Below are 24,585 nucleotides of genomic sequence, written 5' to 3'. Positions count from 1 at the left end.
AAGAGTCAAACACTACATCCTTATTTGCCTAGGTGTTGAAGCAACATAGCCTGTTGTATAAATATTTGTCTGTTAAAGCTTTTGAACCTCAGACCATTCATTCATGGAATTTTTAAGCTGCTCAAGTCCAGAATGACTCTAGGCAGTATGGGAGAAAACATAGGAAAGCAGAACAAAATGGACATCTGTGTGAAGCTGATGGTTGCTTTAGCACACTTTTTCAACAGAGATTTATTCAGATGTTATATCAGGGCAAGAGTCGTTTATGGAAAAAAGGCTTCAACAGCCCAGGCCTCCACAGCATTTCATAAAAAGGAGAAACACAACACTTCAATGTGCAACAGTTCACTCTGTAAATGCTTTACTGCTTTAAGCACCTGAAGTGCAGAATAATCTTACCGTACATTAATTTAAATCACCAAAGTTAAGAAATTAGCTATTTAACCACAATTTTCTTTCCCACAATTATCATCTCCGTGAACTTGATTTCTGGCATTCATAATGTACATATACCCAGGAGTTCAACATAAATGAAATTCAGCATTTCATTTCAGTAATAAATTTCCAAAGAGTAAAAAAGAAATTCTGTGATACCAGGTTTAACTATTCCTATAAGCTTATTCCTCTTTGTACGCATTGCTTCCCTATTAGTGTGTGTGTGAATGTGTTACATCCACTCTGTTGCCATTATAGGCTATAAAGGTGAGACACAGTGCTTAATTAGGAAAAATTCATTGAATGCTTGTTGTTGTTGTTAGCTGCGAAGTCGTGTCCTACCCATTGCGACCCTATGGACAGCGTTCCTCCAGGCCTTCCTGTCCTCTACCATCTTCTGGAATCCATTTAAGCTCACGCCTACTGCTTCAGTGACTCCATCCAGCCACCTCATTCTCTGTCGTCCCCTTCTTCTATTGCCCTCAATCTTTCCCAGCATTAGGCTCTTCTCCAGTGAGTCCTTCCTTCTCATTAGGTGGCCAAAGTATTTGAGTTTTAGCTTCAGGATCTGGCCTTCTAAAGAACAGTCAGGGTTGATCTCCTCTAGAACTGACCGGTTCAATAAATCCTCAACATTTACTTCAAGACAATATAAACATGTTAGTAATTGAGAACTCTGTGTTTTCACTTACCTGGAGCTGTTTAGAATATGATGCTGCTTGTTTTTCCTGGGGTTAAACAGCACAACAACACACCTACAGAACAAGAATTGCAAAAGTTGGGGGGAAAAACATGCATAGACCCTGCAATTTGGGTTATTGAATATTGTTATTTCCTTCTGCAGAAACTGAAAAGTCACCTCTGTATCCTTAAGAAAGTAACTCTTCTGACAGGATTTAAATATGGATGTTTCATGGGATGGAAGTCTTATTCTATGTAACTTTGAGTTAGCAGAAGTGATAATCTGCCAATATTATCCTGTAACTGGGAAAGTCATGGCTCAAAAGTCACATGGGCAACATGAAACAGGTTTAAATGTTGGTAGCCATCAATAATTGTAATAGTGTTCTAAATAATTGGAAGTTAGCTCTCCCACATTAATCTTAAATAATCTCTTCATGCATTCTGAAATAGTAGTATGAGGCATGACTCTTTTGAATAGGTAAAATTTCTAAAGTCGCCCTGTGCTTCCTCTACATAAGAGCAAGAAGATAAGGGTTAGCAAGAAGGTAATGAAGTAAATCTAGTTTTTCCATCAAAATTGCAGCCCAAATTCTGGTATCAGAAAATCTAAACTCATTACAAAAACTACCATCAAGTCTCAGTCACATTTTAAATGAAAATGTATTTTACTTGCAATCTGTTATCTTATTTAATTAGTGTAGGTAATGTATTTGCACACAATTAACAGCTTTCCATGAAGTTTTACACTCTGAAAAATAAACTTGTACAGAAACTTTCAGTAAATTGCATTTTCTCTCCAATATTGTCAATACTTCTTTCAGAAAAGCAGAAGTGCAATCTAAAAATGGAAAACATTAAGGAACAGCAGCGATCTTTGATCTGGTTTGGAAGTTCCTCCAGTATATTACAAAGGAATACATGACCAGATGTATAGCTTTTTCTAAAAATTATCCCACTAAGGGAAAACAGGCTAATTTCTGTCAAAAAAAATATTCTAGCATATCCATTACAGTAACATGACTCGACCTTCATCCTTCCGCAGTCGATAAAATGAGGATCCAGATTGTTGGGGGCAATATGCCGACTGTGTAAAACACTTAAAGAGGGCTGTAACGCACAATGAAGTGATATGTAAGTCTAAGTGCTATTGCTATGTAGAACAGTGCTTTTCAAACTTGTCAGCTTAGGACATATGGACTTCAACTCCCAGAATTCCCCAGCCAGAAATTCTGGGAGTTGAAGTCCATACATCATGTTTGAAAAATACTGATGTAGAATAGTACAGAAACAGAGACATTTGTGGACACTCAAAATATCGTTAACTGACTCTCAGTTGAGTATTAGGACCATGGCATCTGCAACACTGTCCTAGGCAAACCCACCAAATAAAAATATAGATTTAAAATGAAAACATACAAATTGTGAAACAGACATAAGCTTTTGTGACACTTCAAGCAAGGCCATATAAAATATCTACATTCTCATGCAGTCCAGGCACCATCATGTGAAGATACATAAACAGACTTCAGTCAATCTGTTTTTGTCTGCTCACACAGTTATTTTTTCAGCATTTTCTTGTCTTTCCCTAGGTTTTTTTAAACAGTTTTTATGTTTATAAATTATACTTGTAGAAAGGGAGCACAGATCTGAGTCTGACACAAAAAATGGTGAATCAGTACTGTAAAAATATTATTTCGTTGTAAGCCAGTGAAAGAGGTTCTCCTTAAGATACATATTGGGAATGTCGCAATCTAGTTTCTATTATGGGCTCATTGTAGAATGATGTTTAACTGTATACAACCTTATTATATTGAGTAACAGTCACAAGAAGATTCTAGCCTTTCAACAGCTCCTATATAAAAGTCAGGAAAGAATAAGGATAGGGCAGCATAAACTCTTTCAAATCACGTATAGTTAAAATAAGTGGAACTCAAAAAAGTTGCATTTCCGTCTTAAAGCTATATTTAGGAACAAAGCAGCAAAGAACTCAGACGTCAAAATCACAATTACACTGAATCTGACTCATCCTCCACCACAGCAATTCTAATAAACCGCTTCCTTCCAGCCTTATCTCCATGACAGATTTCTTCTCCCCTTCTCATTGATTTTCCCCAAACTTGTGGTCTTACTGGCATTCCTTTTACTCCAGTTCAATCCTCCCTTACTAGCTCAATTTATTTAATTTGGTTTGACAGTTTCCTTGCCTTAAGCACTGTTGCATTGACCTTGGCCCTACTGAAGCCATTTTGTTTTTCTATGAATCTTTTCACTAGAATCTTGTAGCAAAGCAGGAACAGTCAAACTGAGAGAACCTGACCTAGCAAAGGCAAGAGTAAGGAGACCATTCAGTAGATTGAGACCCTTTTTCCTGGCTAGGTTTTCAACCAAGAATGACAGACAAAAATATAACAAGCTGCCATATTATTTTTTCCCCCAAAATACTTCATTGATGAAAGAGCTGTATCAAACAGCTCTTATTATTTGAGAAGTCTTGCCAGAATAACAGGCTGGCTGACCTTGCCTGGGCACTCTCTTGTTCTGAAACAGGGTATCAACCTGGGCAGTCATGTTTCTTTAAATAATGTGTTGTTGTTGTTTTTAAAAAAACTGTCAACTGCCAGTCTTTTTGGAATTGGGTGGCCTCAAAATCCAATAGGTAGGCAGGCAGACAGACAGACAAATCTGCAACCCTCTTCTTAAGGTTGCAAAAGCTTTGAATGAACCCCAACCCTAATTCCAATTTAGGTAATCCTAAATAGATTACTTAATGTCCAACATATCTAGCTTATGCAGGTTTGTTTCCATACATAAAGAAATGCATAAATATACTCTGCCTTCTTCCTCTCACCATTATAGAATAAAGCATGGTAGAAGCTTTATTCAAGCTGCTATTAGTAAGATCAAACAATCTGCTAAAAGAAAAAGTTACCTGGTATGCATAAAACTTATATCAGTGGATTACATTTTCTTTGCTTGCACATTTCCTGATACTCAGCCCTTCGGTTACTGCCAGCATGCCAGCAAACACAATTAATAGCTGGCATTTAAAAACACTTGAGAAGATTCAGGGATTCATAGCATATGGCTGAATGGCACTTCCTCAAGGAAATCAGTGAAACAAGCTCTATTTGTTAGATGAATGATAATGGAAATAACTGGGGATGTCACAAGATAAGAATAAAAGGCACAAATGCTTTATTGCCCGTAATGGACATTCCCAGCTTATCAAGAAAGATGGGCAATCCTTGAATCTAACATCGTGAACACTTGTGGAGGGATAACAGACTAAGAAACGTCAAAGAAAATAGAGAGAATGGAAAACTCAAGGAAGGTGACTCTAAGGCCCATGTCTGCAAGAAGAGATCTTATACCCTGGAGCTTCTGTATTTAATTCCATGATATCACTCTTGATGGTGTATCTAGACTTTTGGAAGAAGAACAGTACAGGTAGTTCTCGACTTATGACTGCAATTGAATCTTCAATTTTGATTGAAAGTCATGACAGTCATAAAGCAGGTCACTTGATTTTACAACCTTTTTTCTAAGAGCCAGATTTTTAAGATAAAGGACTTTTGGCAGAAAAGATGGGCTGTACTTCGAGCAGTGAAAGTCTTTAGGGTATACTTTGTAAATCTTCTGGCAATGTCACGGATAAAAGGGGGTGGGGGGAAGGGAGTGGGTATACTGTAGGAGTATATGGTTGGATAGTAAAAGTGATACGGGGAGAGCAGAAATCCTCAGCTATTACTTTGCTACTATCTTCTCCCCAAAATTTTACTGTGTTAAACTAAGCAGAACAATAAAAGGAGGGAGAGGAAATCCAAGGTAAGTAAAGAGACTACCATGAATGTATTTTAGTCTCCTGGACCAGGTCAATTATATCTGAAAAGCCTGAAGAAGCTTGGCAGCATCTTCTTGGAGCAGATTTCTGTGCTATCTGAGAAATCATGATGGACACCCACATTGCTGGAGGACTGCAGAAGGGAAAGGAAGTCCCTACTTTCAAAAAGGAGGAAAAAGAGGACCAGAGGAATTACAGAGCAGTCAGCTGGATATTAGAATTGGGAAAAATTCTGGAACAGATAATTAATATTTCCATGTAAGAAGCTCCTAAGTGTTTCCATGGTGAAAGGATTTGCTGGGGATATCACCGTTGCCCAAGGGATGCCCAGTTGGGGGCTCCTTTGGCATCCCACTGATGTGGTACCCATTTATCAACTTGCGGTCACCCACTTTCAAACCACTGCATCAGCAGGGGCTGGAGCATGTGATGGGGGCTCACTCCGTCTTATGGCAGCAGCAAGTCCTGAACACAATCCTACCTATTGTCAGCCCAGCATTCTATCCTTGTGAGCCACCGCACTCCTATAACAGATAATTGAGCAGTCAGTTGGTGAGCATTTAGTAAGGAATGCACTGTTTCACAGGAGCCAGCATGATTTTATCAAGAGTAAATCATACACATCAATCTGATCTCATTTTTCTAATAAATTGACTAATTTAAATCATCAAAGGTATGTGATATTTATGGTATATCATAATTTCAATGACACATTTGATTAACTGTTCCTTGAGATTCTAGTAGAAAAGATGGCAAAATATAGTCTGCATCAAACTTCTGGTTTGCCACTGCAGCTGCCGCGGCCGCTGAAAGGCAAGCTCCATCTTCCACGTTCGATTTCGCACTGCTGGGGGACCTGGGAAGGGTCGAAAGTCGCCCTGTAGGGGCGACCAGCAAGGAGGGGATCTCCGCTTGATTGCAGGAGGGCAGTAGCCCTTCTGCTCGATCTGGGGCAGCCCTTCAAACCGGCGGAGGAAAGACCAGCCACAGAAATATGGCTCATCACTAGCCTGCAGACAGCCAAAGTTAAACTTACCACCAGGCACTCCAAAGCAGCACAGATGAGACTGGGTGAGATCTGAACCTCTCTTTAATCCCAAGTATTTTTTTTTCTTCAGCAAAAGCTGCCCAACGTATCTTCCCCCCTGTGAGGAGAGAGGGAAGGGAACTTTTATCCCACCCTCTAAGGATAGCAGCGACTGACTATCCAGGGGAGTTAAAACACTGAAAGAATAACCTTATTCTAACTGGAACTAAATGCTTCTAGAATTTGGGGGCCAAAAGATTTCTTATCCTTATCGAAGACCTTGGTTTTTATTTACAAAAAAGAAATAAAATTGGAAAAAGGATTATAAAAAATTTAGACTTAAAAAAAACCTTAAATGACATTGGTGACATCTTGTGGCTAAGTTTAATATTACAACTTGTTATTGTCTAAAGGAGACTTGGCTGGAAACCCAGACTACAGTTAAGACTTTTTTAACCTTGAAAATTATCAGCTGTGAGAAGCTCAGCTGTGTTCTATACTCAGTTATAAAATTATTTTCACTCTCTGACTTTAAAGCTCTCAATTTAACACACTACTAAGAGAATATGGATGAAGATCAGGAACAGATTCTCCTTATATTAAAAGCAACCATTCTTTCAGCTTGTGATGAAATAAGATGCCTCAGAAAAGAAGAAAATGTCAGCCCAGATATACAAACTCAAATTTTGACTACAACTAAAGAATCAACTACCGTATATACTTGAGTATAAGCCGAATTTTTCAGCCCACTTTTTGGGCTGAAAAATTCCACTTCGGCTTATACTCCAGTCAACAAAAAAAACTTACCGAGGACTTGTGCGCGGCCGAGGCTTTGGTGCTTCCGGGATCGCCCGCACCTCTCCCAAGCCACCGCCGTCCGAGACCTGCCGAAGTTTGGGGAGGTTTGGGGAGGTGCGCGCGCACCTCCCCAAACTCCGCGCCTTGCCTGCCTGCTTCTTTCCGCAGCGGAAAGAAGCAGGCAGGCAGGGCGCGGAGGAACGGAGACTTGCCGACGTTTGGGGAGGTTTGGGCGTCTCCCCAAACCTCGGCAGGTCTCCGTTCCTCCGCGCAAACCTGCCGACGTTTGGGGAGGTTTGGGCGCCTCCCCAAACCTCCCCAAACCTCGGCAGGTCTCCGTTCCTCCTGCCGACCTTTGGGGAGGTTTGGGCGCCTCCCCAAACCTCCCCAGGTCTCCGTTCCTCCGCGCAGACCTGCCGACGTTTGGGAAGGTTTGGGCGCCTCCCCAAACCTCCCCAGGTCTCCGTTCCTGTTTGGGGAGGTTTGGGCGCCTCCCCAAACCTCGGCGGGTCTCCGTTCCTGTTTGGGGAGGTTTGGGCGCCTCCCCAAACCTCCCCAAACCTCGGCAGGTCTCCGTTCCTCCGCGCAGACCTGCCGACCTTTGGGGAGGTTTGGGCGCCTCCCCAAACGTCCCCAAACCTCGGCAGGTCTCCGTTCCTGTTTGGGGAGGTTTGGGCGCCTCCCCAAACCTCCCCAAACCTCGGCAGGTCTCCGTTCCTCCGCGCAGACCTGCCGACCTTTGGGGAGGTTTGGGCGCCTCCCCAAACCTCCCCAAACCTCGGCAGGTCTCCGTTCTTCCTGCCGACCTTTGGGGAGGTTTGGGCGCCTCCCCAAACCTCCCCAAACCTCGGCAGGTCTGCGCGGAGGAACGGAGACCTGCCGAGGTTTGGGGAGGTTTGGGGAGGCGCCCAAACCTCCCCAAACAGGAACGGAGACCTGCCGAGGTTTGGGGACGTTTGGGGAGGCGCCCAAACCTCCCCAAAGGTCGGCAGGTCTGCACGGAGGAACGGAGACCTGCCGAGGTTTGGGGAGGTTTGGGGAGGCGCCCAAACCTCCCCAAACAGGAACGGAGACCTGCCGAGGTTTGGGGACGTTTGGGGAGGCGCCCAAACCTCCCCAAAGGTCGGCAGGTCTGCGCGGAGGAACGGAGACCTGCCGAGGTTTGGGGACGTTTGGGGAGGCGCCCAAACCTCCCCAAAGGTCGGCAGGTCTGCGCGGAGGAACGGAGACCTGCCGAGGTTTGGGGAGGTTTGGGGAGGCGCCCAAACCTCCCCAAAGGTCGGCAGGAGGAACGGAGACCTGCCGAGGTTTGGGAAGGTTTGGGGAGGCGCCCAAACCTCCCCAAAGGTCGGCAGGAGGAACGGAGACCTGCCGAGGTTTGGGAAGGTTTGGGGAGGCGCCCAAACCTCCCCAAAGGTCGGCAGGAGGAACGGAGACCTGCCGATGAGCCGCGGCTACACAGGGTATTCCTGTGTATTCAGGCTTGCAAAATGGCGGATCGAGCCTCTGCTGGCGGCAGAGGCTTGCAGAACGGCGGATCGGCTTATACTCGAGTCAATAACTTTTTCCAGTTTTGGGGGGTGAAATTGGGGGTCTCGGCTTATACTCGAGTCGGCTTATACTCAAGTATATACGGTACACAAAATATAACAGAAGAAGTAGAACAATTAAGTACTATGACAAAGGATTCAATTGACGAACAAATACAGTCAATGGAAAGTCCAGAAAAGGGACTTTTCTGGACTTTCTATATGAAGCAGAAGAAACTTGAGGAGCAAGAAGAAGAACAGACCGAAGGGAAGATAAACATATCAGGACAATTATGGGGATCTGGAATAAGAGAGAGACGATTTATTAGCCTTCCAAAAAAAGGGCAACTGGATGGTCTCCTTTATTTCAAATAATATATATATATAATAACGGAGATCTATTTGATGACCTAAAAGCATTGACATGGAGGGCAAGATGGCAAAGGAAGAAAGCTAGAATAAGGCTGAAGAAAATTGGGGTTTTGATTTATCAGCGAGGATTTTATGTTACTAATTAAAATAGAATATACTTAAATAGACAAGATGTGTATTTTGAATACCAGATTTTATTATGAAGTGAGATAAAGAAAACTTTGGTTATTTAAAACTTGGAAATATAAATACTAACAGTTGAATTTGAATATTGATGGGAAATTAAAAATTGGGGAAAACAAATAAATAAGATATTGATTGTTTATAAAGTAATTAAGATATGTAATAAGCTAAAAATTATTGATAAATGTAATAAATATGTTTTTATTTAATTGAGATAATAAGAACTGTATTAGCTTAAAGATGAGATAGTAGATATCAAGAGAAAAAGAGGAAATATTTGATGTTGAAATAGGGGAAATTTTGGTCATTAAGTTTAAGATATTTGGAAACTAATTGAAAATATATTGTATTATTAATTAGATGATGTAAGATGGTGGGAAATAGAATATACTCAAATAGATAAGATGTATATTTTGAATATTAGACTTTATTAAGAATTGTGATAAAGGAAATTTTAGTTAACAAAAATTTGGAAATTATAAATATCAAATGTTAAATTTAAATATTGATGGGAAACTAAAAATTGGGAAAAACTAACTACAGGACACTGACTGTTTATAAAGATTGAATGTTAAAGTAACTAGGATATGTATAAGCTAAAAATTTATTGATAAATGTAACAATGCTATCTTTACTTAATGGATATAATAAGAATTGTATTAGTTTAAATATGAGACTGTAGATATTAAGGGAAAAGGAGAGGAAATATCTGATGTGATAGTTTGAGACTTGTACTAAAGATTTTTGTATGTTATTGAATTATTGATCAACCCAGCCACCACATTGCTTTTTAAATATTTAAATGTAAAATCAGAAAATTAATAAAATATTACAAAAGAAAATATATGGTCTGTATCACATCACCATCAGATATATAAAGAATTAACTGAACAATAACACCCAGCAAATATACATTAGCAGTTCCACATGAGTCTGGAAGAAACTGTCAAGTAGCATACTGAAAGGCCAGGCCTGTATTGTTCAGTATTGAAAATTATTTGGATGAGGAACTAGAAAATATGATTATTAAACCTGCAGATGGCCCAAAAATAGAAGGAATAATGAGCATTTCGGAAAGCAAGTATCACGATTCAGAAAAACTTGATAAGCTGCGGTGATGATGAGTATTTGAATCAAATCACTTGCTTTATACACAGAGATATATTATAAATTTGAGGTTTTGAGCTGTAGGTCAAGCTATGTTCCTTTTTCCCCACCCATGATTCTTGTTTTGTTCTTCAGCAAGAAATTGCAATTATATATGGTTTTCTGAATGATGCAAAAGCTATGCACAGCAAAGGACAGGAGCAATTGTTTCATGATCAATACAGGGACAAGGTAGCCAATGTTAGGAAAGCTAAGTGTTTATTCCAGAATCAATAATAACATTTTTCTCCCCATTGAACTGATGTTCATAAGCATAAATATTTGAAACCATCCAGTGTCTTTGCAAACAACTAGTCCATAAAGGATAGCTATCCCTGTCAAACTGATTAGAAGAAAATAAAACAACATTCTTTCATTACAGATGAAATTTCTTTTTTTTTTAAAAAAAAAGAGTGAATATTTATTGCTCTTTTAAAAAAATCAAGATCTAAAATATTCCTAGGAGCCACTTTTGGTTTCAGGTTTTGCCCAAAACTAAAAAAAAACAACCAGAACCCACCTTTCCTTAATTCTTACATAATCTTTTTTACCTATTAACATATTTGTACCCAGTAGACATAGGATAGCTCCTCAGGATAGTGAATTCTGCCCAGATAAGCAAAAGAAGAGGACAGGCAATTGCTTGCTGAGGCAAAATACTTCTAACTTTATAAGGAAACTCAACACCTTTGTGTATACTAAGTATCTGGAAAAACTTAAGCAAGGATAAATGCATTACAACTGTTGCTTCTCTTGAAATCAGTGGATACATATATATGATTACGGTATTTTTTTAAAAAATGTTAACATTCTTATTCTGAAATATTTCACTAATCCCTTATTACACAGAATATGCCATTCATTAACTATTTTTTATTAAGATTTGATGACTAAGTCACATGGCTCTCTTTACAGTACATATCACAAAGCTTATAAGCCATCATGGCTTACAAAATAGACTAGGCCCAAACCAAAGAAACCTACATTTTTGGCCTGCTGAACCCAGAAAGATTGGAGCTCCCCCTCCCCTGACTTCTATAATGTCAATATTTATCCAAAGTAGATTAAAGGAATGCTTAATAGGGATTTAAAGAAATCCAGTATTTCAGAAGCTATGAAATAACACTTCAAAGAGTTTTTCTAGGAATATTATAGCTGAGCACAACTTTAATCTGTTTCTCAAACTCTCCTCCTCCTCTAAAGTTTATTCAGTCCTTGAGCAACCTATACCTAGCCTTAATTCACAATTGTCCATGTATATGTGAAATACCATACACAAACCCTGCTATTGTTTTATGAATTGAGATTTATGGATTGAGATACTCATTCCAGCAGTGGAATTTTAACACAATCTCTCAAACACACACTTCGAATAATACAAGAAAACAGGCCAAATAATAGAGCAGCTTTCCTTCCAAATCATGTTAAGGTGAGAAAACCATTAAGAGCGTAGCCATGCACTTCTCAAAAAAGAATTCCATATTTGACCAGTGATGGCCTTTTGTCAAGGGGCAAATCCAGTGACTGTTGAAAGATAAGAATATCAACCTAGTGGCCGGCCACATTCTTTGCAGGCCCATGGCAATTTTCATTAGGAAGATTTCATAACTGATGCTGCCCAAATATTTCCCAGAACCTTAGAAAAATGTTGTCAATAGGAAGAGACAATCTATTGAGCCAAAGCCACTGGATTGTAACAATTATATACTTTTGTGGTACATATGGCTTGCTTTAGAATGGTGTATCTTTTACCAAACACACATGTGAGTGTACACACCCTCACTCACTGTTTTTATTTCTTGCAAACTGAACATCACTCTTCTAGCCTTCTCTCCAGCAATGTAATAGCCAATGTTCAATGAGATAATTTCTTGAGAGATGCTAATCACTATTTTAAATTAAGGAATAGGCAGACAGGCAATCCCAAAACCCATATTTTAAATAAAGCATATATGTTAAGGAATTGTTTTAAGAAAGAGGTTTAAAATCACATTATTAAATTACCTAGAATAAGCTCAGTAAATGAACAGATGTTATGGGAAGATCTCTGAAGACATTTCCATGACATTCTAATCGCCAAATAACACTGTTTTTCACTGAATAACACAGAGCAGGAAAGCTACATTGGGAAACAGTGGTTTGTTTTATACAACTGTCACTTCTCCTGCTTTGTAAGTAAACTTCCTTTTCCCATTCAAAGGAAGCAGAAGCAAAAGGATTCCACTCCAGTTTGCTGTCAATAGATCTATTTTATTTGGAATTGGTCGGAGGCCATTCTTTCTCTTTGCTATAGTCCAGATTAGAACAGTGGCAGTGTGTGATGCTTTCCTTGGGTGCAGAGTAAAATGTTATTCCAATTCCTGCATTCTTCCATGAATGAAAGGGCTTCTATTGCCTCTGATTTATTTGGGAGGGGTAGAATCACAGAAGAAAGAACAAATAACTCATTGAAAAAAGTAATCATAAAAAAATTAAATGCAATCTCTGTACCAAAATTCAGAATCCAAAAAAGTCAATACTTGTTTTTAAAGATCTTTTATCCATACAACAGACCTCAGTCAAGATCTGTATCTCAGAAGAGCAACAATGGTGATAAAAAATTAGGAACTACTTTGGAAGTATAGGCAATGTGAAAAGAATATCACAATTGCACATTACATCGCGTAAAGATTTTTCTTAAATCCATTCCACAAATCCAGTTATCCCACTTTGATTCTCATCCTTAACAAGCTGAAATAAAATGCCTTTAGCTGTTGTTGTCTGCCTGAAACCGCAAAAGTAGAGGAAATATTAGACACTGGGCATGCCAGCAATTATTAGCTAGTAAGCTTCAGTTTAGTGCAGGGGTCAGGAACCTGAAACAGTGAAAGAGCCACTCGGAACCGGTTCCCTCACAAAAGGAAAAACTGGGAGCCGCAAAAAATGTGTGCGCATGCGCGTACATGCGCACATGTGCAGAACAGGGTTTGACTGAAGAGTGGAGCCAAGGCGAGATATGCACCTACCCTGCAAATTTGAATTGATTGGTTGAACTTTTTTAGTCCCACTTTTTTTTTGGACTGCACATGGCAGAGGACTGGGAGCCGCAGGAAATGGCTGAAAGAGCTGCATGCGGCTCCGGAGCCGCGGGTTGCAGACCTGTAGTTTAGTGGGTCACCTGTTGTGCACTGTGTTTCCTCCTCTCTTAGAAAAACAAACTGAATTATGTTACTTTGTCATATTTTAATCTTGGAAATATGCAGTTATTACCTAGAGTCTTAACTGATAGGGATAATCCAAAAATATTGTAAGAAATAAGAAAATAAATGTGACATTACAAAAAGAGCAAGTCATATTTGTTGTACCCTTTCTCAAAATGCCAGGGAAATCAATGCAAATCAAAATTCCCAGCACTAGAAATAATGAGTCAGTGCAGTGGAACAATGTTTTGAGTCATGTATTGTTTTAAGACACATCCACTTTGCAGAGGTACTGTAGTGTAGCAAATTGAACTTGTTTATTTTTAGATAAATGTGCCACCTTTCCATCAAGTATTCAAGGTAATGTACTTCACAATCCCTCTTATTTTGTCCCACCTCCACTATACCCTAAACTAAAATTCAATACAATGTATTTACACATTGACCAACATTCCCTTCTCCAAAAGAGATGGATTTATTTGCTTTGATACAAAATAATAACTATCCAGTAATGGGCAGAAAAAGCTGGTTTTATGCACTGCAGACATAAAAAAAATAATAAATTACTTTAAGATACACCATTTTTAAGGTTTAGCCAGGGATCTTTAACTTCAAAAACTGTATGCAATTTTATCTCGTTAATCTAAACAATGTGACAATTGTTAACTGCCCTAATCATTTTTTTAAAAAAAATATTTTGAGTATTACTGAAAAAATCTTTTGAAGGCTTTTTATTATTATCACTTTATTTTATACATATGGTCCTTGGGTTATGCCCATTCATTCAGGAATCATTCACGCTTACAGCAACAGCCATTGAGTAAGTGGCTCTCTGGACTTCTCCAGCCATCACAGCAACCCTGCAGGGATGTGGCTGCAATCTGGGTCCTTGGCCACTGGCTTGGATTTCTGACCAGCGCAGCATCCCTCATTCAGGTGATCTTGATTTGTGACTTTTCCTGCTGGCTTCCCATGAGCAAAGTCAATGGGGAACCTAGCAGGAAGTCAAAGACTGTGAGCACCTGAGGCCCTCATTTAATGACCAGTGAGGATTTGCTTAACAATAGCAACCAGGGACTTCCACCACTAAGCAGCACAGTTACATGATCTCACACTTTATGATCGCATTGTTTAATGACAGAAATCCCAGTCGCAATTACCATCATAAAACTAAAGCTACCTGTACATTGTCATTTTAGCCCAGTGATGGCAAACCTTTTGTGGCAAACCACTTACGTGTCGTTGGGTGCCAGGTGGACATGGCCCATTGGGTGGGTATGGTCATTTGGGTGGGTGTGGCCCATTGGGTGGGCTTGGCTGCGGTGGTAACGGCAGACTGGATGGGACTAAAAAGTTCAATCAATCAATTCCAACTTTGACAGATCTTTTTTTTTCCTGCAAGAAGTTTAAATTGAATCGACTGAAACTATTTTTTTTTTGCACACAGCAGTGGAGGCCTAAAGCGAAAAAGTTTTATAAAACCCAGCTGAAGGCCTAGGACTGGGGCGACAGTGTGCGTGCCCACAGAGAGGGCTCTGCGGGCCACCTGTGGCACCCGTGCCATAGGTTCGCCACCACTGTTTTACCCTATGAAGCTTTAAATAATCCCAAATGCTGCCTATTTCTAATTGCCTTTTAAAATACTACCTTTCCTTTGAGCCAGAGCTGGACAACATATTCCCAGCTATTTAAGAAATAATTCACAAGAAAGACAGTCACAATTTAGTGTCTCTGCTTGAAGCTGATTCCCTCCAAGCTACCCACTTTATGACCCTCTCAAGCACAGGCAGGCCACAGTAAAAGCATTTTGCTTAAGTTAGAAGAACAGAAGAAGAATAACTATATTGTCACTTTGAATGTACACTAAACAGGAATACATTAAAATGAAATTTCATTGAATACAGCTATACACTACATAAATATGACAAAAATAAATACAGAATTATGCATATACCCATATATATTATATGACACAGAGAAACAACAGTCTAGTTTTAGCTGTGCAAGTGGCCCACATAGATTTAGAGTGACACCCAATCTAGGGATAGCACTTTCTTAAGACTGAAAAGCCTTATCTGAGAACATGCTGTGCACAGCATATAATTTGGCTAAGAGGTCATTTTTTTCCATTTATCCATGTAGTTATTTATGTGCCAGAAAAGAAAATGAAAAGAGAGGAGACTCTGGAAACATGCAGCTTCAAAGGGAATTTGTGAATACAGGAAGGAAGGAAGGAAGGAAGGGAGGGAGGGAGGGAGGGAGGGAGGGAGGGAGGGAGGGAGGGAGAAAAAGAAAGAAAGAAAGAAAGAAAGAAAGAAAGAAAGAAAGAAAGAAAGAAAGAAAGGAAGGAAGAAAGAAAGAAAGAAGAAAGAACTTGTCATTCAACATTTGGTATGATTTACTCTTTATTATAGTATGATATTTAAATATGTGCTGAGGAGAATTTTTGGCTGGAGAAATACTGAGGGATATCTGCTCCCACATCCTACCACATAGCTTAGCTATGAGACACATGACTGTCATTTTCCATGAAACTTGGCTCAGAAATGACAAGCAAAATATCTCCTAAGTTTATAAAAAGCAGATCCTGAAAGTCTATGCCTCAGGAGTACAGAGCTCCTCAAGTTCATGTGGTTTAAACCAAACAATCAAATTGAAGGAATAACCAGGGTGATGATGAAGTGTTAGAAGGAAAAGATTATTGACATTCTGCACTCAACTCAGCAAGTTTGCCATTCATGCTGGTAACATTAGCTTAAGAGGGGAAGATCTCATACTTTCAAAATCCAATGGTACCCAATAATGATACACTGCTTTTGGGTTACACACAACAGGCACCAAGAGGCTGGACAACTTACAGTGCAGGCTAAAATCCAATGGTACATGTGACAGAGATTCATTTGTATCCTTCTGTAGGAAGATGGAAGTTTAGTCTAGGTTTTGAGCTGAATAACAGTGCAATGATGTACAGTGATATAAGAAAGGGTTGCAGAAGCATATCCCAGACATTGCAGATAAGCTCCAAGATGTTTTTCCTCCAACAGAGTTACTTCTGGTATCAAAGCAAAGGTGGAGAGAGGCTTGGATAGGTCTATAGAAATGCATACATACGCACAACCCTTCCTTTAATAACAGAGGCAGATTAGCATTTAAACACCCAGATCTTTCACTGACCATAACATCACAGAAGAGAATCTTCATAGACATATTACTTCAGTGAAAACAAAACTGTGAAGAAGTACAGTATTAACATTTTTCTTTTGAACTATAGGAACAGTGCCAACATAAGCCTCCTAGCTATTCTCATCAATACATTCGTTTTATGGTTTATAAGGGACTGCCTGGTGCAGCAGTTCAGGTACTGCATTGGAAAAGAAAAATCTAAATCCATCTTTGAGTGACTTTGGGCAACTTATTCTCTCTTAGTCCAACCTACATGTACCTTGTGAGGGAAATAAGAGAATGAAATGCTACATTAGCTGTATTGACCTGAATGAATAGTGGAATATAAACCTAATCAAATAAATAAACCACAAGGTATAATTGCTGTAGGGTTCACATCATCATCATGTTCTCTGTATCTCTGCCTCTCCCAGATCTCTTAGACTGTATTCACCCACTTCCCAGCCAACATGACCAAACGCTCATCCCAAGAGATCTGGAAGGCGCCCAACTGGGAGAAGCTAATCTTAATTGTCTGAATCATTATATCAAATTACAATGCTGGGCACAATATAACATCTACTTGGTGCTGAGAAGCAAGGGCAGATTCTTTTAATGATAATGCCTGCAGGCTCTCTCAGGAGGGTAAAGAGCACTAGGAATCTCTCTCACACAAGGTACTACAATTGTGCTATTTTCTTTCAGGCTTTTCTCTGGGTCAATATCAAGTGTTTCACCAGGTTCAGCAACTGGATTGCATCTCTCACTCCCCCTAACAGAATGTCCCCTTATCAAGATGCTACCATGCTTTCTTCTGGATTCAGAGATCCGGGCCTTTTAAATCAGGCCGACCTCTAGATCTGTACCACTTCCTGAACTTACTCTTTCCAGCTTTCCATCAATAACAACAGTTCTATTTTTCTTCACAAGCTGTCACAACTCAGCCTTCCCAGAATTATTCCTCGACAGCTGTCTTTTTTTTCACCTTCCTGCAACTCACTCAACAGCTTCACCCATTCTAATACCAAGACATTATATGTCCGATTGCAAAGAGCACAAAAGGCAACATTTTAGCCCCTTTATTTAGGGTAAGGGAGTGGGGGTTTGCAGGGAGTAGAAGAATGAGACAAAGTGGAGAGGGTTGGTCGTAAAAATGGACAGCATCAGTTTTTCCCTTTTTCCTTCACTTGGGGTTGCAAGGATTTTTTTCTTTCTTTTAATTTGTGTCAAACTCTTATGAAAAGCCTATTCTATGTTTTTCATTACATTCCAAACAATATTAGTAGGTGACTGATATTAGACACAAAACAGTCCTAGTTTTATAAGTTGCTAGGGCTCAACTTGAGTCTAACAAGGCAGATTGTAAGTTGCCAGCTATGGTGTGTAAAACGTTTATCTGAAGAAGGAGAAGTTGGTGGATGGTGAACAACTTGGGGGAAAGGGGCTTCGTAGTATATGTGTCTTTTCCTGAAGCAAAGGTTTGCATCTTGCTAATTTTTCTCTTTTTTTAAGAAAGAAGATACATATTAAGTAAATTGAGCCATAAAGCATCTGGCTCCGGATTCAGATGGATGACTTTCTCCTCTTTACGTCCTTTTACTCTTCAGTAGTAACCTCTGAGGGTTTTTAGTTTTGTTTTACTTCTTGTTCCTAGGATACAGAATCTCAGCAGCAACGTCAACAAAACACACACATAAGCATGTGGCAAGATCGGGAGAAACTGGAAAAGGGCAACCAGAATACTTTGGCCTGTTAAAGTAAAAAAATATTGTATAAATAAATAAAAATAGCTTAAAGCCTTCCACCATTATTAAATCTGAACACGTTGTGACAGTTGAGAGATTGTTTTCACAAAGTTGCTGAAGGTTTCTTCCCATTGATAGCCTAGTTTTTATATACAAAACAGGGGAAACAAGGCAGTTGAAAGGCTTTCTGAGGTGAACTGCAAACTCCTTCCCTTCTTTCACCAGTAAAGGAGACAGAAGTTAGAGATGAACACACAGATTAGGGGTAAACAAAAAGTGGTTCAAGAGACATATCCTGTTGTTTAACACGTGAGCTGTGGCTCCTGAGTCAAGAGATACATCCCCACATGTTGTAGATTATGGCATCTCCTTGATATGTTGACAGAACTAAAGCTTTCATTAGGCATCAGCCCAGGAATGAAGTTAGATTTTGCCACCAGTCCAATAAATCCCTTCACCTCAAGTAGCCCAATGTCTTAGGTCAGTCCAGGATAGATGGGCCAATTCTTGGGTTGCAGATACTGCTGAGAATAAAAGGAATTTACCTCACATGCAGAAAAGAGATTTACTAACTGAACCTATCCACAATGATCCTGTCTAAAAGATTATTTAAAAAGATGTACTTATGGTCCCACCTCAGCAAGAGGTGAGATGCGGATGGGGCACAAAGCAAGCTTTCCCCATGGTGGCCCCATGGTGTCATTTAATATGTGGCCCCTCTCAGAAAGGCTTAATTCCTTCCCTTTTGGCATTCAGGATGACACAGTAAGACACTGCGGAAAGACATTCAGTACAACTCCCATGGTAACTGGGTAGCCTTTTTCCATTACAGGTTTATTTTGTGGCTAAGGAGGCAGTACTGGCAAGCTTGTCTTTTATCAGGAACATTAGGATTAGTGATTTTGTCATGTTGGGATCAATGTTTTATACATAGTCCCTTTATGTTGTTCTCTACCCTTGACTGTTTTGAGAAGGTGCAGAAATTGCATTTTGGGGAAGTAGAAGCAGGACAGGGGGAAAAGCTGAAGCTACTACCTGAGACAGTAATGACATGGAAAAGGAGAAAGTTACTGCCTGCAAAGACAACAGGGACCAAGGAGATGGAGAGGAGAACAGGTTCATCTAAAAAAGAGCTCATTCAGCTCAAGGAGAAAGAAAAGAGACAAGACTACCAACACTTAGAGAAGAAAGCATAGCCTGCCTGTATTATCCTCTTCCAAGGACCCACAGCCATCTAGTAGACATTAGGTCCTTCTGATGCTCTTGTTTTATTGGGGGGGAGGTATTATATGTGTGTATGTGTGTGTGCGTAGTCTGTTCTTTCCACTTTGAAAGGGCCTGGGGGTTCTTTATAGAGCCTCAGAGGATCTTGTGAGGTAAATCTGTGCAGGCCCTCCTATTCACAGAGGGCCCTGCAAAACGTATGACATCAGGTTAGAAGAAATGCAGCTATTACGAAGAAAAATGAAGCTTTAAACCAGAATGGGAGGAAGATTTGGCTTTTGTGGTTTAAGGAGGCCAGTATCTTCAGGCTGCTCACTAGCTATGAGCCAAGAGCTATTATGAAGCAAGCAAAAATGTTCATTTCATCTCAATATCCTCTTGGATCACAATGAACCGGGGGGGAGGGGGAGGAGGAGGAGAGGATTTTTGAAAACCAAGGAATAACTTCGGCATTCACTATACAAGCTGCTTTATTACTTTTATATACGTAATTAAGTACAATTGATTGGTAATATGTCATGTGGTTCTTGGCCTACTGAAGCCTGTGGTCTGTGGCTTTATCACTGCTGGCATGGACAACTGGAACACAAGACAGGGAATCATGTCCAGATCCATGGTCCTTGCCTAAAGTTGAATTACACAGATTCTCCCGGGGTCATTTCATCCATTCTGAATTTAGATTAGGATTTATTATGAAGTAAATACAAATGTGTGATTAATTATTAAACTAGAATCTCATGAACACAAGTCACATGAATCTTGAGAGTTCACAGCAAGGGTTAAAAGTCTCTGTCACCATTAGTCCTCGTTAACATTTTCTAGGAATAGACAAGAAAAGGCAAGAAGGTAAGATCTCCACCTGGCAACCAAAAGAAAGGAGAAACCTCATAACAATCAGAACAACAAAGATTCTAAGGGCATTTAGGGATTGTCATCTGTTCTGCCACTTTCTATACCTCCTCCCGCTGATGTTCATTTAAAACATTAATCTTTTAACTCAGCAGAGGAAGAGCTACACTATGCACCAATTACAGCGGACTAAAATTGCCTTTAAATTACAGGTTCAATCTTGAGTCAAGTCTCAGGCTGGCTGTCCTGAGAGAACATGCCACGCAAAGTTCCATTCCCCAAGCCAATGTTACAGGACCTGGAAACCCACTCTGGTACTGTATTAGGCACTTTGCAATTTATGAATTCTGCAAGAGAAATCTAACTTGCAAAGTTAAACTTATTACGATTGGGGTTTCTGTTTTGGAACAAATCAATTCAGCAGATGCCAAATGGGATTTAACATTAGCATTTATCAGACAGATAAAGAAAGGGAAATTTTAAAAGACATTCAGAAGCAAATTACAAGATTTTGATGTGGAATTAATCTCCTGTGAGATTAATTCTTTCCAGGGTCCAACAACGTTAACAGCTACATGAATGTGGGCTTCCCAATAACTGCTGTAAAAATAATGCTTTTTACGAAGTTGGGCGCTGAGCTGAAATTGCAAGTGAGTTGAATCTCAGGCCTGCCTTGTATTGGCACTATTTAGTAAAAGTTGAGTCACCTGATGGGATATTTGGAGTGGAACAGAGCAGAACTAAGACATATGCAAGAACTATAAGGAAGGCATCCATGTGGTGTCAAGCATACTGTGCACTGCTCCAGTCAGCAAAATGCATATTACTCCAAGAACAAACAATCCAGCAAATTCTATTCGCCACTGCATTTTCTTTTTAGAAGAAGGCTGCAGAAAGAAAAACTCCATAGTCAGTGTAACAACAGTGCCAAGCAGATTTCTGCACCCTGCCAAGAAGGTATACATTCCTTGAGAACATGAGAAAACAAACTGACCCTGCAATTTAATTAGGGCAGCCAACCATTTCTTTTTTATGTCTTGACAGTGGCATATGCCCCAGCAACATAAAACAGCCCACCATAACGGACAAGTAACTATTTAGCCAAATCACACTGTAGAGTTTATGAACCATGATCCCTTTAACCAAATTTAGAAAGCTGATTTATGTATTTGTTAGACTTCTGCTTCCTTATATATTTACACTTTGGCATTACCAGTTAGGCAGAATTTAATATTATTCTACTGGGAGATTTTGAAGAAACTAGTTTTGTTTTTGATCATTACTAAGACCTACAAGACTCTTCTGAAAAGTTCAGAGAAATTTCCTTTTTCTCAGCTCCCTATATTTTTCTGAAAATGCTAAAGACGCCTAAAGATTCCTGCAGTTTCTCAGGCTTTATTAAAATATCCTTAGTCTGACTTCCCAAACATTTCCTTATCAAGTGGAAATAGAAATGATTTCTGGTTTTAGAGGCTGTGAGCATGACGAACAAGTTCACTTGGCAGGAAAAAATAAAAACACCATTATTGCTTTCAAGCTGCAATCCTGAGATCTAATCCTCCAAAGCTCTGGGTGTGGCTCTCAGAACCCCTCCAAAAGTTGCTACTGATTTAAAATTTTCATTTGCTCGAAGTGGAGGCTTATTAAATACATGGGAGTAATCCTATTAACTAGATTCTGTCCCTCCCAGTTAAAGTCAACTAATTTTATTTTTTCTCTTGTTCCCACGCCTGGCATACCTACCAAAGATTTGTAGTCCTTTGAATCCACATTTTGATTCCATTGTTCTCCCGCAGCTTACAATATTAGCTGAGTGCGCTGCCCACTAAATGCATGGTTCTACATTTTCACTGATTTTCATTGACATTCTTTTAAAACCCATTCTGAGCTCTGCTATTGTGCTATTAAGTATGCACAATCATAGCGGCAATTCTTTTAACAGAGAATGAAACATGCAGTTCTAAAACCAGCACACATGCAGTCAAAAACAGCCTTCCTGGCTTTAAGACATGTTTGCTGAGGCTGTCGTTGTAGTATTTCATGGGACAAACAGCAAACAGCACCGTGTGGCTACCTATAGAACACAGAGAATGTAGCATGACAGCTATATAAAGCCATCATTCTGCAGCAAAACTAAGATGCTGTAAGCCACCCAGAATCACCTTGTGGTGAGATGGGTGATAAACAAGTTTAATAGATAAAAACCCCAACCTTATGACCACACAAAAATCAACCGCAAGGGACATTAAGCATCTCTTCAAAGCAACACTTAGTTTCTTAATATCTTATATCTGGAAGGGGGTGTCAACCTTTCAAGCTGGGCCCAGTTCTGGAAACAGACTCCACAAGAAGACTGAGATAGGCTGTATTAACAGAATACTGCAAGTTTTCCGATATTTATTTACCCCTCCCTCTTATACTCACTAAGTCAAGGAGGAACCACCCTGAGTCTCTTCCCAATACAGTCTTCTTTCCAGGGCTCAAGGAATGCTTCTGCTCCTTTTATTTTCTGAATATTTCCCTCAAGATCATCTCCATGGCTCTTTTTGGGAGGTAGCAGGGAGGGAGGGAAAGAGGTGACTCCAGCAGGCAACTTCTGATTTTGTCTTGTCGCCTAGCCCCTCCTTTGATTTAATTTTGCTGCAGCATTCTGGCTCATTTGCCTAGCAAATATCCTTCAGTACCTAGCTAAGTCTTTCATTTTTTTTACCAGCCAAGAAGTCTAAATATTTAGCCTTGCCTCCAAATCCCAAAATTCAGGACTTATATACTAGCTGAATTGACAGAATAACACAGCAGGTAAAATATCATCTTCAACCCACAGTAACCTGGGATGAACAGTCTTCCCCGATCCAATGCCTTCCAGGTAGGCTAGGCTAATACAACTCTCATCATCCCCAACTACATGGCTGTACTTTAGAAGTATATCCAGATTTTACCAAACAGGCCTCCCATCTTAGTGTCACCACCTTTCTTATATCCTACAGATTTTGCAGCCTTCTTTCTGAAGGAAAACATCTCTTCTAGTTTATCAGAGTCTGAGCAAACTGTAGAGTAGCTCAGTGACAAAAGATGCTTTCAAGGATAGCATAACCAAGCTATGAGAAAAAATGATTGCTGTTCTTCTCTCCTCTATAGATTCACTGTGGCCAAACCAACAGCCTTCTAAGACTGGCTTCAATTTCTTTTCTTCTTGTTTGAAATTCTTGGGAACCACCCACTGACATTAGCAAAATGAAATTATCAAAACAATCTAAATATTCACTGCACTCCTGAATCACTGCAGTTTGAAACTGCAGGACTGCCTGACCTATGTCAGCTTTTCAAAATGCTTACTTACAGTTCCTAATTTGGATCTCCGCCCTTCTTAACCATTTGGCTCTGTTTGCACAGAAAGACAAGAGTACACCAGGCCCATGCAAGGAAGAGAAATTGGCTCCAAGAAAAGACTACCAGCCCTTTCTCTGTCTTTCCAAAATAGCATTCAGCCATCCTTTGCTGAAACAGGGAGTGGGAATTATTATTTATTTATTTCGCAGTGGGACTACACTACTCGTAGTATTAGTAGAATCAGAGCAACAGCTACAGTACTAAGATTGGGCTAGAAGGCAGTTGGGAACCCAGCAGTAGCATCACCAAAGACCCTGATATCAAAATACGAAATTATTTTCTAAGTTTTCTTTTTCAAAGAAAAAGAGTTATATTGAACCTGGTCAGTTTACTGCTCTGATTTTTTTTTCTTTGGGGAAAAAAATAGATTAGATTGCTGCAGAATTTCCACTTTCAGGACTGGGGGAATCTTCTGGCACCACAAAAAGAGAATGGGGCTGTGGACAAGGATGATGTGGTCTGAGAACATTGGAGCTAATAATTTGAATCCATTGTTTCAAACTATTGTTTTGCTCTCTGTGAATACGTGTAAAGCCTAACTGAAAATTATGTCAAATCCAGTGGTGATTAGTCACATTTCAAACATCTTCACTGGCTTCCAGGAAAACCCAAAGTACACTGCCTATGAATATTTGCTTCCATTAATACGATGGAAGGGATCCACTCACTAAATTTATCCACCAATTAGGTAATTATTTTGGCCCATTTAAGAAATACTGGGAAGAACAATCTAATCCCAGGACCAATATTACAACACAGAACAACTATTCATGAAAGAGGAACTTTGGCTCATAAATCTTCGTATCACACAGCTATTTCTCATTCTAAAAGGGCAACTCCAGCTTCATGAGGAATTCAGATTCACATTTTTCTGACTTTTGTTTAACCTTCTAGTTTTTTTAAAAAAAACCTTATCATAAAACAAGAAGAGGAACCTCAAAAATACCAATACAATAGCAAGAGCACTTAGACTTATATTCGGCTTCATAGTGCTTTAAGAGTGGTTTATAGTGTCAGCATA

At 39.7% G+C, this 24,585-nt stretch overlaps 1 protein-coding gene across 2 annotated transcripts in view; it reads right to left on the bottom strand.

The window, feature by feature from the left end:
* MAPKBP1 (mitogen-activated protein kinase binding protein 1) overlaps nt 1-24,585 on the bottom strand; it is a 151,921-nt gene that overhangs the window by 73,898 nt on the left and 53,438 nt on the right. For both annotated transcript variants that reach the window (XM_083365781.1, XM_083365782.1), the window contains exon 4: nt 1,128-1,190. In XM_083365781.1, the coding sequence (XP_083221907.1) occupies nt 1,128-1,190 (63 nt within the window). The remainder of the gene's footprint in view (nt 1-1,127; nt 1,191-24,585) is intronic.

This window comes from Vipera ursinii (genome assembly GCF_947247035.1).
Source record: "Vipera ursinii genome assembly, chromosome: 1".
NCBI lineage: Eukaryota > Metazoa > Chordata > Lepidosauria > Squamata > Viperidae > Vipera > Vipera ursinii.
Note: the sequence above shows the minus strand (reverse complement) of the source record. Positions and strands in the feature narration are given on the sequence as shown.